The sequence below is a fragment of the Octopus sinensis genome, linkage group LG11 (genome assembly GCF_006345805.1).
Source record: "Octopus sinensis linkage group LG11, ASM634580v1, whole genome shotgun sequence".
Lineage (NCBI taxonomy): Eukaryota > Metazoa > Mollusca > Cephalopoda > Octopoda > Octopodidae > Octopus > Octopus sinensis.
Window position 1 is genome coordinate 53,301,538 of NC_043007.1, and position 15,020 is coordinate 53,316,557.

The 15,020-nt window shown below is 35.9% G+C and overlaps 1 protein-coding gene across 1 annotated transcript in view; it reads left to right on the top strand.

Moving 5' to 3' along the window:
• Nucleotides 1-15,020, top strand: part of LOC115217637 (dihydroxyacetone phosphate acyltransferase) — a 64,423-nt gene that overhangs the window by 30,526 nt on the left and 18,877 nt on the right. The window contains exons 7-9 of the mRNA XM_036506990.1: nucleotides 5,434-5,517; nucleotides 7,388-7,528; nucleotides 9,945-10,156. Coding sequence (XP_036362883.1) covers nucleotides 5,434-5,517; nucleotides 7,388-7,528; nucleotides 9,945-10,156 — 437 coding nt within the window. The remainder of the gene's footprint in view (nucleotides 1-5,433; nucleotides 5,518-7,387; nucleotides 7,529-9,944; nucleotides 10,157-15,020) is intronic.

The window sequence follows — 15,020 nt, forward strand, 5'->3', positions numbered from 1 at the left end:
CAGAACACTTCTGTTCAGCAAAGAATAAATAAAGAAGCAACTTTCATCAATAAACATGATCCACAACTCAACATGAACACATAACATAAAACAGAACACTAATAACCTTACCAGTAATACCACTAATTCCCATATATTCCATACAGTATTACATCTACCCTAATTGCACCACTCCTAGAACTACTTACCTCCCTTGCATATAATCTTTTACTTGGGGACTAGTAGACCTAACACCATTTGGTAATTGGTGTGCATTCAAAGCCAGTGAACAGCAATTGACAATACCAGTTATGACTTTGAATTCCTTTAACAATTCAAAATAATGACTTTTATTCCTCTCAATTCTACCTCAGTTCATGTAATTGCATATATTTATCGTTACTTTTCTTAAAAAGCCTTTATTTTTTTCTTATTCAATGTCCATTTTCGCTTTTTTCTTCTTACTTTCCCCATATATCTACCATGTGTAGTTTATTTTCTCTTTGAAACCTATTTCTGTTATATATATAGGTTGAAAATATGTAGAAAACATATAAAAAGTGGAAGAGAAATGCCTTCGTTTCACATAGTTTAATATCTTTTTATAAAGAAATTTTTTTTTAAATATCATCATCATCATCATCATTTAGCGTCCGCTTTCCATGCTAGCATGGGTTGGACGGTTCAACTGGGGTCTGGGAAACCAGAAGGCTGCACCAGGCCCAGTCTGATCTGGCAATGTTTCTACGGCTGGATGCCCTTCCTAACGCCAACCACTCTGTGAGTGTAGTGGGTGCTTTTTACGTAAGGCGATTGAATCTTTGCATTGATATAATGGAAAGATAAGGAAATTCGGCGTTTTATTTTTTGCGCATCTGTCGATATGTTTGCTCAGGGCTATCTGCCTGTATTGAAGAATATGAATCTGTTCTTTATGCAGCATGACTCTGCATCTCAAAGTGCATCTCAAAGTAAGGCTCATCTGGCCCACATAATTGTAGCCACAACTTGAGCAGGTTAAGACATAGATAAGATTCTGGGAAGTACATGTGAAGTTGGTCTTAATTGACAATTTTTCTCCTTGCTGGAATGTGAATTCCGAGCCTTCAGTTAGCTATGAACATATACCACAATTAGGTCACCTGCATTTTTTAACTGTTTGTATTGTATGTATTGAGTATAGTTTTGCATTTTTAGGAGTCTCTTGAGTGATTTGTGTTGTCTTTTGCATTTGAGGAGTTTATGTGTATTTAGGATGTTGTTCATTTTTGAGTCTTGAGTGAGCAGAGGGAGATTTTGTATAATTGTATTGTATGCTTCATTGTTTCTGGGGTTGTGGGTTGATATGTATGGGAGTGATTTAAAGTGAGGTGTGGTGTTTTGTTTTTTCTCCTTAGTGTTTTTGTGTCCATTATTGTTGAGACAACTGAGGGCATTTGAGTCTCACATAGCAGTAGTCGAAGCATATCATGTGAATACATTGCTTTACTTTTGCTTCGTTAAATCATATATCCAAACGCAAGAAAAAGAAAAATTGTGTGCAATGAATAATACTACCTTAAAAGTCAGGCAACAATTAAGATACTCAAGACTAAAAAAGAAAAATGTGTTGATAGTAGGACTGCACAGCACAAGGTATGTACAACAATCCTGGTATGATCTTCATAACGCTTTGATTGATCTTCTTTTCTGAAGGTCTGAGCAGAGTAGGCAGTTGTCAGAAAATTCACAGGTCTTTTGTCATACCTGGAAAGAAAAAAAAAAAAGGAAAGAAATTCCACTTTCTCACAGCAGTCGAAATCTCAAAAGGGATGATGTAATGAGAGTTGCAACATCTCCTTATGAGAGATAGACGGGTCTGAGTAAAGCATAAATAGTAACGACCCGAGTGAGTTCAGAGTTGAGTGGAGTTTGAGTTCTCAGTGAAGTCGGAAGGTGTCGGTTGGTTAGTTCACAAAGAATATTGATTGTTGGTTCATAAAGAGGTTTGTTAGTTCATTACATTGTTTTTACTGTTGTCTGGTTATCTTATTTATTGTACGTAACAAATTACAAGAATTTAAAAAGTTGTTTCTTGCATCTTTCTATTTCTACATTGCTACTTTTTGTATAGTGAACAATGCATCATCTCTATATAATCCTACCTCCCCCATGTTCGGTTGCCAAGATTCTATTTGCAATAATAGGTACATACTAAATCTGTGACTTGTGTGTAGTCACTGGACCCCATTGTTATGTCAAATGAGCCAACCCTGTCCAATCAACTCCATAGCTTACCTCCTTATTCTATTATAGTGCTCCTAGCAGCAAAAATTATATATATTTCTTCTCAGTTGGTCTTAGTGAATATTAGCGCCTTGTTTAGTAGAACTGGGTTTATGGACTGGTAGTAGTTTGATATGTTTAGCTGCACATGTTTGGTCTTGTTTTTTTCCCCAGCCTTTTAAACCATGTGATAACTTCATTTGTGTTAGACCATAATCTGAGGTTGTTTACACATTTTAATTTAGGTATCATCCCATTTATTATTGCTTTGCTAATTTTACCTATATCTGACTTAGATGGTCTTACTGTTTGATATTGGTATTTCAGGGACAACAATTACTTGGAAAATTCCACATGGTGAATGCAGTCAATTTCCTGTTCACCATGTTTTGACATCAAAAAATAAATAAAACAAAAACAAAAAGCACAGATTTGTTAATATACTTACAACATACCTTGATCACTTTTTATGGAGTTCTTGAGTGCAGTCTACTTTGTACTCTCTCAGACTGTGGAAGCAGGGGTATGGGCAGAGTGCCACATTACATTTCCTGCAAGCAAACTTGATTTGGTGATCTTTTTCTCTCTGTTTAAACAAGCAACACAATCTGGGCAAGATGGCCTGCCAGATTTTAGGTGCTTGGGGTTAATAATAAGGTGTTCTGTTAACACCAGTTTCTCTGGGTAAGGGGATTCTGATTTTTCCCTCTCCCGTGAGATGCACCTGACTGGTAGCCTTCCAGCAGAGAATGTACAATTTTGAGCCTGAACTTTTCAGCATTGACCTGGTGAACTGACTTGGCTTTCCAGATGACAAGGGCATTACAGAAACATATTTCAAAGACGTAGAAGAAAACTTTCTTCTTCCACTTGGTACATCTGCTTGTCTGCACTATCATCCCCATGTGTTGATAGTAGGACCACACAGCACAAGGTATGTACAACAATCCGGTATGATCTTCATGATGCTTTGATCAATCTTCTTTTCTGAAGGTCTGAGCAGAGTAGGCAGTTGTCAGAAGATAAACAGGTCTTTTGTCATACCTGGAAATGTACAAAATGTGTCCATCTCTGTATGATGGAGTAGTGCCTGCTTGGAGTCTTGTTGCTTTGATTTCATAAGGCATACTTGACAGTTTACACATAGTGTGGCACATGCCCCTGTTCCATTTTGCACTAGATCCTGGAACAATGTAGATGATGAAATTAAATTGTCCATATAAATGACATGGCCCTTATTTTGTACATTCTCTGTCAGGGAGGAAACCACTTTATGGTCCAACACCAACTGCTCTTGGTACCTGGGTTGTTTCTGAGCCCAAGTACAGCTGCCAGTTGTACATGTACCTGGTTTTTGCATCAGCCATCCCCCAGCTTTCAGGTTCCACTTGGTTGATTTTGTTGGCATGTAGATCAGTAGACATGTTCTTCCTTTGAAAGAAATCATACTTTCATCCACTGAATATTCCTTTCCACAGTAAAAGTATTTTTGCCGAAGTGGCACAAGCTTTTCAAAAAGTGGTTGGATTTTGTGAGCCCTATCATGCTCAGGATGATTCTTTGGTTTCGCTTTGGAGTTGCTCAAAGGATGGAAAAAGGACAAGATTCTCAGAAATCTGTCTCTTGTCATGATGTACCTGAAGCTGTCATCTCAATAAAGTCATCAGTTGACCAATATAATTCAAATGATGAGCATTTATTTGGTGAACCCAATCATAAGTAAAATTGTGACAAATATCTTCATTTCTTCAGAAGTGGTGTTCTTCCATATGTTGATATATAAGTAGGCACCAGCATTTCCCCTCTCTTTTCCTTCACATGACTAGCATACATAGTTCTTGTTAACAAAATTATAATTTCATCATTAAGAAAGTAAGGAAAGAGTTGTCCCTCAGAAATGCCATCAGGTACCTACTTGGGGCCTGTATTTTCCTTAAAATGAACCAACTATAGATGATAGTATCCACTTAGTACATCATTTTCAATATCATTGTAAATACATTCTATATCCTCATCATCACCTCGAATCATTTCACCATTGATATCTGAGTAAATCTTTCAAAATTGCCATCTGAGTCAGAATCAAAGATTTCTTGTAGAAAAGCTTCATCAAATGCAAGAGTGGCAGTTTTCGTTTGGTAAAAATAAAAAAATCAGTAATTGATTTCAAAGCTTGTGTATCTTGTGGCAAGAATATAAACAATGAAAATGGTGTCCTAAAATGGAAGTTTAAGCCTCATTCTGAATCAAAAGTACACTGTTTCCAGCTTAAAGTACCGGAAATAGAATTTACAGAGTGTTTATTTTAAGCATCCCTCTCAAGGCAACAAAATGTGCCTGCAACTACAGGGGAGAAAATTTGTGGATGACAAATTGTGACAGCAACATGGAGAAGGTTAATATATACAATGTATAGATTTAGGACAGTTAGATAACATGATTTTTGTCCTTAGTAACTGTTATTTCCTATTTACTTACTTCTAGAAAGTATGAAGAATGGCTAATATTTCCTTCAAACTTTGCTTTAGTTATATTTATTCAAACCCCAAAGACTCCCTCTCAACACATGGCCATGATGCTTCCCCACAACTCTTGCTCATGATCAGAGATGCACATATTGTCAGTTACATCCTCAAGTGGTTACAGCCAAGTAACTGACAAGCAAATCTATGATATTGAGTAGAATATATGTTATAATGATATTTCTGCTTCAACAATTCCATGTTCAGTTTGTCTGAAATGTAATGAAAAATAGGTCAGTTTCAAGACATTGATGTCCAGGTCACAAAAGTAATGTTTGAAGGGAATAGTAGTTATTTCCTTTGATTTCTAGACTGAAGCAAACAGGAAACAACACTTATTGACAAATGACAAAAAATTTTAAAAATTTGTTACATATTTGTTACATAATTGATTGATTAATTGAGACAAAAAGCTGAAAGTTTAGGCTACAAACATTGTAAATGTTGTTTTTAGTTTACAAAACATTGTCTAGGTACTAAACAAAGCCCTTAATCTAAATTACTTAAAACTTTGCACTTCAAACACTTGCACACTGTTCATTTATCTATGTATGTGATTGTTTTTGTTCACCATTTACGTATATGTATAATTTTTTCGTATGTTTCTTGCTGTTCTTATACAGTAGATTATTATATCAATGGCTTTCATATTTATGTCTGATTTGTTATAGATGATCTCTATGAAAAGTATGTTTTTCTGGAGAAACTTTTCAGCAGAGAGTTTATCTTCCTTCCAGGAAATACTAAACAGGTAGAGTGCCTCAGTTTGGTTTTGGCATGGTTTTGTTTTCAACTTGAACTCTTTTTTTTTTATATATTAAAACTAGTCTTTATTCTTATTAATGTTTGTTAAATGATACTTTTATACACATTATTAAATAGTTTATCATCCATAACATCTGCTACTTTACAATATTCATTAAGGTTATCTGAATTTGTTTTGAAAAAATTTAAGATATATTTTGCCAAACTTTACAGATGTAATAAGAAGGTTGTAAAGTACTATCACTACTTCTGATAATTATTCAAAACTGAAAATACATTCTAGTGGTTCTTTTCATTTTGTCGATATAACCAAACCTGTTCTTAAATCATTCCTATGTAATTCTGATGTAACTTATGTGAATACATTTTTAGAATAAAATAAAAAATTTTATTTTATTGCTGGATAAACTATGAAAGAATTGTTAAAAAGCTTACATTTTCTTTCTTTAACAATGTCTGTATGGATTTACAAATCTACCCAGAGATGAGAATTAAAATGTGAGAACCCAATGCACTGTCATGCTTTAAAATATAACATATGTTATAAAGAATACTTTGATAGAATGTTAATGTTTGTCCCTAGGCAATAAGATTTTGAATGATAACAGTTTCTACATTTATCTTAAATCTCCCAGATCCTAAATAAGGGTGCATCAGTTTTTTGAAGTCATTTGTATGAATTCGAAGAAGAAAAGCTATATTTGAAAACAAATTGGTACAAATAACTTGAGAATCCTTTTATCACACCTATTCAATGAATCTACCATTGCATCAATGGCTGCTTCATATTGGGGATCAAAAGCATTGACCAGCCTGAATCAGATAATATAAATTCTGAGAATAGCCCTGTTTATGGCAGACTTGAGAGAGTGTATGGTGTCATCGGAGTGTTGTTTGACCTTTCTCTCAGCTCTGCCCCATATGTAATAGTTAAGTGGATTGAGGTCTAGTGAGCTAGGAGGTCATGTGTCTGGGAGTACATGGTTGTGAAGATTGGAACACATCCACACTTGGATTGCTCTAGCCTTATGAGATGGTGCAGAATCTTGTTGGAAGGTGTACAATCTTCCATTGCATACTCTATCTATCCAGGCTCTCACAACTTTCTACAACACGCAGCACTACATCTCTATCATTACTGATGGCTCTCAGAACCATCACAGTTGCTGGGAACTTAGTATGCATGACTGTTGGAACCTCATTTGGGTCTGTCATCCCTTTGGTTTACCCTTTGATCCTGTTCAAAGTTTTTCTCCTCAGAGAAAAACCAAAGCATTCCAGCTTCTTGGTGTTTTAACTTGTTTAGCAAGTGATTTGCATGGATTGAATGATTCTCTCTTGTCATGTCCAATATAAACTGACCCCTGCACATCACATACAACTGTACCAGATGTCCTCATGTACAACTCTTCCGATGGTGCATTCTGAAACCTTGAGGTCCTTTGCAATGGTTCTGATTGACTTTCTTGGACGTTTTGCATGTATTATGTGTTCTAATGATATTAGGATCCTGTACATGCATTTTGCTTTTAACTGCAAGCAACTTTCAAGAAGCAAACTATCTCTGTATTACTAATGCTTTTAAGGCATTCCTTTTCATTTGCTGACATTATTTATCTGAAAATAAGGTAAAAAATAAGAAGATATTTAGAGCTCTTAAAAAAGGTGTTCTCAAAAAAACTGATGCAGTCTGTATAATAAGGCTTTAAATAGATGTACATTCAAGTACCAGGTTTGAAGTACATACATTTTTTGTTTTCATTGATATTTTTGTGAGTTTATTTTTGTTTGTTGATTTCACTAGATTTTAATTATCTTATTAAAAACACACACACAATTTCCTTTTTCTCTCTCAGGATTTTGAACAAGCCCTATTAGTTTTAGCCCATACTTGTGGAGTCGTACTACAAGATGAAGTTGTATTGATTAAACCATCAACCAATAAATATACAGTATTCTTTAGCCATATGTTTGAACCATTTCTGATGGGATATTGGGTAAGTATTGTGTTGAAGAAAAAGAATTCTTTTTCAATGAAATGATTATTTTACGCTAATTCACAGGGAGCATGCAAAACAATGAGAATCTAAACAATAATGCTTTTGTTCACTCATATTCTGGCAGATTTGGATGTAAATATCTAATTGCTGTTGTTTTTTTGTCATCAGAGAATACCTCCTCCCTTTAGATAACACAAGCAATCTACCGGTGTAAGGAGATGTAAAGTGCACAAATGTTTTGACCTAATCCTAATTATATGTCTCCTCAACTAATGAATCTGACGAGAGCACAAGGCTCTTGTTTATAGAAATCAGAAAATTATTTGCTGATGCATGTTGAAGTCTGTCAAACAGATAATAATTCAAGGGCTGCATGCAGAACATCAAGAATCCAAACAATAATATATCTGTTTATTCTTAATATGTTCAGGCAGATTCAATCATGAACACCTGAACAATGTTGCTTTTTATCATTGTTTAATTATATGTGTTATGAATACACATCATTTAAAGAAAGGGGGTGTTCCTAATGAGGAAAGACAACAATGATCAAACATTCATGTTCAAATGTGCCAGAATTAATAGATATTATTTTGTAATCATTTTAATAGCTAAAAACATGTATGTATTGAAAATTTCATTGACAATAAATTTTAACAATCTCTTAAGGGATTGTTTTTTTTTAATCATATTGTAAACTTTTAAACTTTACAAAAACCTGTATGACTGGACAATCTAAAGGTTTTGGGCTATTAACCACAACAAAGCCAATGATATTTGGACCAGTGAGATATTTGTCAATAGATGTGAAGATTAATGATAACTTCGTTAACATTTAAGTCGGTACAGTGGGACATATTACATCAATATCCAATTGCATGTGACTAGTTGTTCATTTAACCTTATGTAAATTATCATTTGTTGCACAATTGATATTCAAAGATATTTCCTCATTGTTTAGGACTAATTTCCCTAACATTATCATTATGGAGAGGTTTGATAGAATACAGTAGCTTTGACCTACAGAATTTGCTTAAATGCTCCCTGTTGACCACTATTGAAGCTTTTCTTTTTATATGCAGTTCAGGATTTGGAAAGATGTGATAATCCACAATTTGGTAGGCTTACTTTGATAAGTCATTTCTAGAAATATATTAGATACTTCTGTACTAGAACCTGACATTATTATTGACCCAAGAGCAAAAGCTCACTCTCAGTGTACCATTACAAGGTTAACCAGGTCTAAGAAGGGCACTTTAGAGTCTTTTTTCTTGATTGTCTGAATACAATTTCATTAATAAAAACCAATTTTATAAACGCTACTTTTGGACCATCTTTGATTGCAGAGAATTTACTCAAAAAAGTATGTACATTGGAATTTTGCAGGAAATCATTAGCTTGTTTTTTGCTGTAGTCCTAGGAATGTTAACCTGTATAAACATGACAAGTCTTTTCTCTAGGTTTAGTTATTTTTTCAATTGCATATTTAAAATCTTTAAATGAACAATTTTGAAAAATTGTAGTACATACAACTTTCAGTTTGATAATTAAGTTTATGCTAGTGTTGTTAGTAGATTATTAGATTTATAAAATTGTGTCACCAATTGTCATATTTACAATAATTGCTCAAGTTCACAGTATGTGAATAAATTTAAACAACTATCATCATAGTTCACAATGTTATTCAACTGGCATGCCATGAAATTGTTTGGCAATGAATTGATTGTCACCTTAAATAGTGCCAAGTGCATGCAACCTTGGAAAATGCACATAAAAGTGATATCACTGACCAGGTTGATAGAATACAATGTATACATTTACGTGCCGGTGACACGTAAAAGCACCATCCGTTTCGTGGCCGTTTGCTAGCTCTGTCTGGCCCCCGTGTTGGTGGCACGTAAAAGCACCATCCGTTCGTGTCCGTTGCCAGCCTCGCCTGGCCCCGTGCCGGTGACACGTAAAAGCACCATCCGTTCGTGGCCGTTTGCCAGCTCTGTCTGTCACCTGTGCGGGTGGCACGTAAAAAGCACCCACTACACTCACGGAGTGGTTGGCGTTAGGAAGGGCATCCAGCCATAGAAACACTGCCAGATCTGACTGGGCCTGATGAAGCCTTCCAGCTTCACAGACCCCAGTTGAACCGTCCAACACATGCTAGCATGGAGAACGGACGCTAAATGATGATGATGATGATGATGAATAGTAAGCCATTGAAAATTGGTACCAAGTTTCTTTAAGAAAGACATTAAATTAGTGTTATTTCCATAGATAAACCTGTCTCATCTTATTGATACCACTATTTATGAAAAGATTAAATTTTCTTTATGTGGTTCATGATACACAATTTAAAATGTTAGTATATATTTTTTTATTGTTTATTATTGTAATAAATTGTTATTTCTACTTTGTTTAGGTTCTGTGTCAGCATCTGCTGTCAATGCCACAAGTAGGTCATGGCAAATTGCTTGCTAAACCCATACAAATGCTGGCAAAGGAAGCCCAGATGATTGCAGCTCGATTACTCCGTGAACAATTGATTAAACATCCAGAAATACTGTCTCTTAACTTACTTAATAATGGACTCATAGCTTTGTACAATATGGATGCTCTACATAAAGAAAAAAGGTATCTTAAATACTGATTATTGAATTTTACAGTTGCATGTTGTAAATATATTTGCTTTTTGAGTCTAACTGTTAAAAATATAATGGAAAATTCATATAGATATTACTTATCAAGATTTAATGAAAGTTTTACCGTATATATGTGTATGTATTCATCATCTTTTACAGCCACTTTCATTGTTTACATGGATTGGATGGACCATCATAATTCTAGTCACCTTCCCATTAGAAGCTACTGCTCCCAAAGACTAGGTGCTCATTTGGCTTGGTTTCTACATTTGGATGCCCTTCCTAACATAACTCTACACCACTCTGCAGAGTGTGTTGGTGCATTTTCTCATGATACAAGGTGAACATCATCAATATCAAAGTTTTATGTCCACTTTCCATGCTGGCATGTAACAATTGGAATTAGTGCATATACTGCTTCCTTGATGATTTAGAATACCATATTTCACTTACGTTTTTTTTATTATTGGCTTTGTTTCTACTGCTGTATACCCTTCCTATCTCCAACCAGCACTAAAGAGGCAGTCTAACTAAAAGGACTTCATGAATCCTTGTATCTGCCTGCTACTAATTTCTTTACAGAATAAGAGGAATGAATGATAGTAATAAATGTGTGATAGTGTAAGACAATCTTCTGAGATATGTACTTAGAGCATGTGTGAGATACCAGAATAAGCAAGACAAGGTGATAGCAGTCAGAACAGGAGGGAAGGGTGAAGGTAGAGTTTACTGGGCACGGTGGATCCAATATTGTTTGCTATTCATAGATTTTAAAACAAGCAGGGATACTCAGTCTTAAGAAAGCTGTAGCCAAAGACTTTCAATGCAAAAAAGACTGAGTACATGACTGTTAATAAAGATGAAATCCACCTGCCAATTTGCTCCAACAATGGCACACAACTTAAGGTCAGTGATTTTGGGTACTTTCGATTCTAAGTAGGAAAAGCTTTCTAACACACAAAGAGTACTTGTAACAAGCTTCAAAACTTCTGTCTGTTAATTATTTCAATGTCAACAAAGCTTGCCTTCTTCAGAGCATGTTTTGAGTGCATTTTTATATAGCTGAAATCTGGATTATAAGTATCAAATGGGCTCAAAATATCTCATGGCATGAGCACAAGACCAAAGAAGAGACTTATAGACACAATCCATTTATCTTTACTATTATTGCTCAATACAGAGTGAACTTTGCTAACCATTTGCTATTGTGCTGAACAACAGACCATATTATATTTTCTGTAGACTAACACACCCTAACAAAAGATGAATACCACTCAGCTACATTGATGTTATTGGTAGGGATACATATCCTGAAATTGAGGATTTACCAAAGCTAATAAGGAACAGAGATTCCTGATGCAGCATTGTATGAGGCATCTTGGTTGCAGCTACTTGAGGAAGAAGCAACGACTGAAGATATGACCCAGGGAAGAGTGAAGGATAGAATGTACTAGTTACAATTGATCCAAGAAAGTATGAAGACAGAGAGTGAGATAAGCTGATGACAGGCAATACTGGAGGGAAGTGAGAAGGTAGAATGTATTGGGCACAACTGACTTTTGAGGTGAGTCAGAAGGCTAAGTGATGAGCTGTTGGTTGGGGGAATTGAAAGTTGTCTGGTCCTGTACCACTGAACAGCACAAATGATAGCAATTAAGATAAGAATAACAGGGAAGCAAGTGATAGGATAATAAAGTGTGGAGGAAGACAGCAATAATCAACTTAGCTGTACATATACTACCACTAGATCACTACCACTATTCTTGTGACCATTAGGCAAGCATGGCAATTTGCATCTTGAGATCAGTTTTCATCATTCATACTAAGTTTTTCTTTGTCTCACCTCTTCCACAGGTGCCATTCTCTCTGAATGCACAGCACATGTTTACAGCTTTCATCCTGCATATGCATTACATGTCCATTCTCTCTTGCATACTACATATAACTCCCCTTATATCCTCTTTTTATCTCACCTCTTTAATACTTTATCACTTGTGCATGCTTACATTACACACCCAGTGAAGTATGCTTGCTTCATTGAATCTCCACAAATCCTCTGGGTTCAAGGCCATGTCTGATGACCATGCATCATTGTACATTGCATATATGCATCATACAATCTACTCTTTACATTTAGAGAGAAGCCTTTCTTTGCCAGCAGAGGTAATAGCTTCCTATGCTTCTTTTTACAACCCAATCTCATTTTGACTGCTTTGCAGTCTAGGCATTCACTCCCACTCCTAATTAAGCCACTTAGGTATCAACTACTAGGGAACCTTCCAAGTTTTCTATAGTATTTATTTCCCATGGTTTTTTAAAAGTTGTTCCCCTTGAATCTGCCATGTGTAAAGTGTATATTTTCTGTAGACTATGATCCTGTTGCCTTTCTTGTGTGTCCAGAGGGAATTCTTACTTTCCTGTACATTGGGTATGGCTATTTCTGTGATGGAGGCAGGGTCCTATCTTTTCTCCTATTTACAAATACTTTGGTCTTAACTAAGTTAAATTTGAGGTCTCTCAATCTGGAATGTCCTCTCTAAATCACATTATGATATAAGAATTTGGTCATCAGCATTGAGGAGCTTGCATGAGCGTGTCAGTCTTAGACTCTTCTGTTATAACTAAATGCGACAAAATGAAGGTGAGGACACAGATTTCGTGAACCTCACCTGAACCCAAAATCCATTACTGAACACACTACTAAATCTCAACTATACCTGGCTTCCTTAGCACTGACCAAATCACAGGGCAGAAAACTCTGTCAAAGGTTGACAAACACTGGGTATAAGAGTATTTTTAAGCGCCATAAATATCTATAAATAAGTATTAAAGCAAAACATACAATACAATGTTCATTGCATGCTCTTATAGATCTTAGCCCTGCATATGTACACAGGGTGGTATGATGGAAGCACTCCGTCGGTTACGACGATGAAGGTTCCGGTTGATCCGAATCAACGGAACAGCCTGCTCGTGAAATTAACGTGTAAGTGGCTGAGCACTCCACAGACACGTGCACCCTTAACATAGTTCTCGGGGATATTCAGCGTGACACAGAGAGTGACAAGGCCAGCCCCTTGAAATACAGGTACAACAGAAACAGGAAGTAAGAGTAAGAGAAAGTTGTGGTGAAAGAGTACAGCAGGGATCACCACTATCCCCTGCCGGAGCCTCGTGGAGCCTTTTTAGGTGTTTTCGCTCAATAAATACTCATAACGCCCGGTCTGTGAATTGAAACCGCGATCCTATGACCACGAGTCCGCCGCCCTAACCACTGGGCCATTGCGCCTCCACTCACAGGGTGGTATACCAGAATACAAGATGATAGGAGGCAAGGTCGAGGGATAATGTTAAGAGAAGAATGAGGAAAAGAGAGAGAAGGATAGGGAGGAACATACACACATGTATGTACACATAAAAGAGAAAAGGGAAGAAAGTGAGGTAGAAAAGCTTACAGTTATTGTAGTAGTAACTCCATTCTCTCCACCATATGTCATTGTACAAAAGAAAAATAATTGCCATCTTTCTTGACATCTCTATGTTTAGGTCCGATGAGTTCTGGTTTGACAAGCTTGGCATTTAGCAGTTGCCTTTATAAGTACATCATAAATCAGTCATTCTTGGCCATATGTATACATACACTCACATACACATCTATATGCATACACATGTAGTTATATGTACATGCATGTGCAGATATATATATATACACATATGCGCTTATACCCACACACAGGCAGACATCTCACATACTGTCCTCACTCTTTCTACATGCTGCTTTATGCACACACATACACACGTGTGTGGATGTGCATTAGCTTCCACATGCATAACAGTAAGTTATCCAAAAATATTATGCAAGTATGTGTTGTAATCTGCAAGTAATCATCCTGAGTATGTTGAGAACTTATGACAAGAGTTTGAGAAGGCGTGCCTATGCATCAAGATGTGCTCCTTCATATGTTTCATTGTAGCTCCAACATAGTACTTATTCTGTATTGTCACCATACATTTATACACTACTAGCAGTATAGCCCAGCTTTGCTCGGGATTAAGTTAGGATTATTAAGCTAATCAAGCTCTTTATTTCAAACCAAACTAAGTAACATCAACGTCAAATTTGAGCGAAATCCATTGAAATTGGTAAACTTTTGGCTGAAAATGAGTTCCAGACAATTTGATTGGGGAATCCCATAAGGAATTGGTTTATTGATTTTCTCCACTCATCAATTGTTTTGTTTTTTTTCGTTTTTGGAGAACTTAAAGCATTCAAAGATCCCATGAGTCCTAAGTAATGCTGGCATCAAGTTTGAACAAAATACATCAAAATTGGTAAAAGTTATGGGTGAGAATGGAGTGTAGCCAATTTTAGTAAGAAGTCCTATAAGGTTTATCAATTTGTTTTATTTAAATGGAAAACCCCATAAGGAATCAGTTTATTGATTTTTCACTCCAAATAGAACTTAAGCACACACAACATTGCTGATTCAAAAACATCTATATTTATACTTTAAAGTTGGTTTTCATACCCAGCCCAGTTCTGCAGAATCAGTATCGCAACAGGAGCGCATCAGTTGGGAGTTTAATCGGCAGAGGTGATCAGGTTGCATATGCTAACCCTTTTGAAAATACCATCCCCCATCATATAACCCCCCTTTGCCCATGGGTTGGGAATCTTTCCAGCAAGGAAAATAGAACGCCTCTGTGTGAGAAGCAGTTATGATCAGATTACAATTAAGTATATATATATATATATATATAATATATATGGGCAACACACACAGAGACATATATGTACATACACCTATTGCATACGTGTTTTTCTACACCTTTGCCCCAGAGTAATACCATCAACT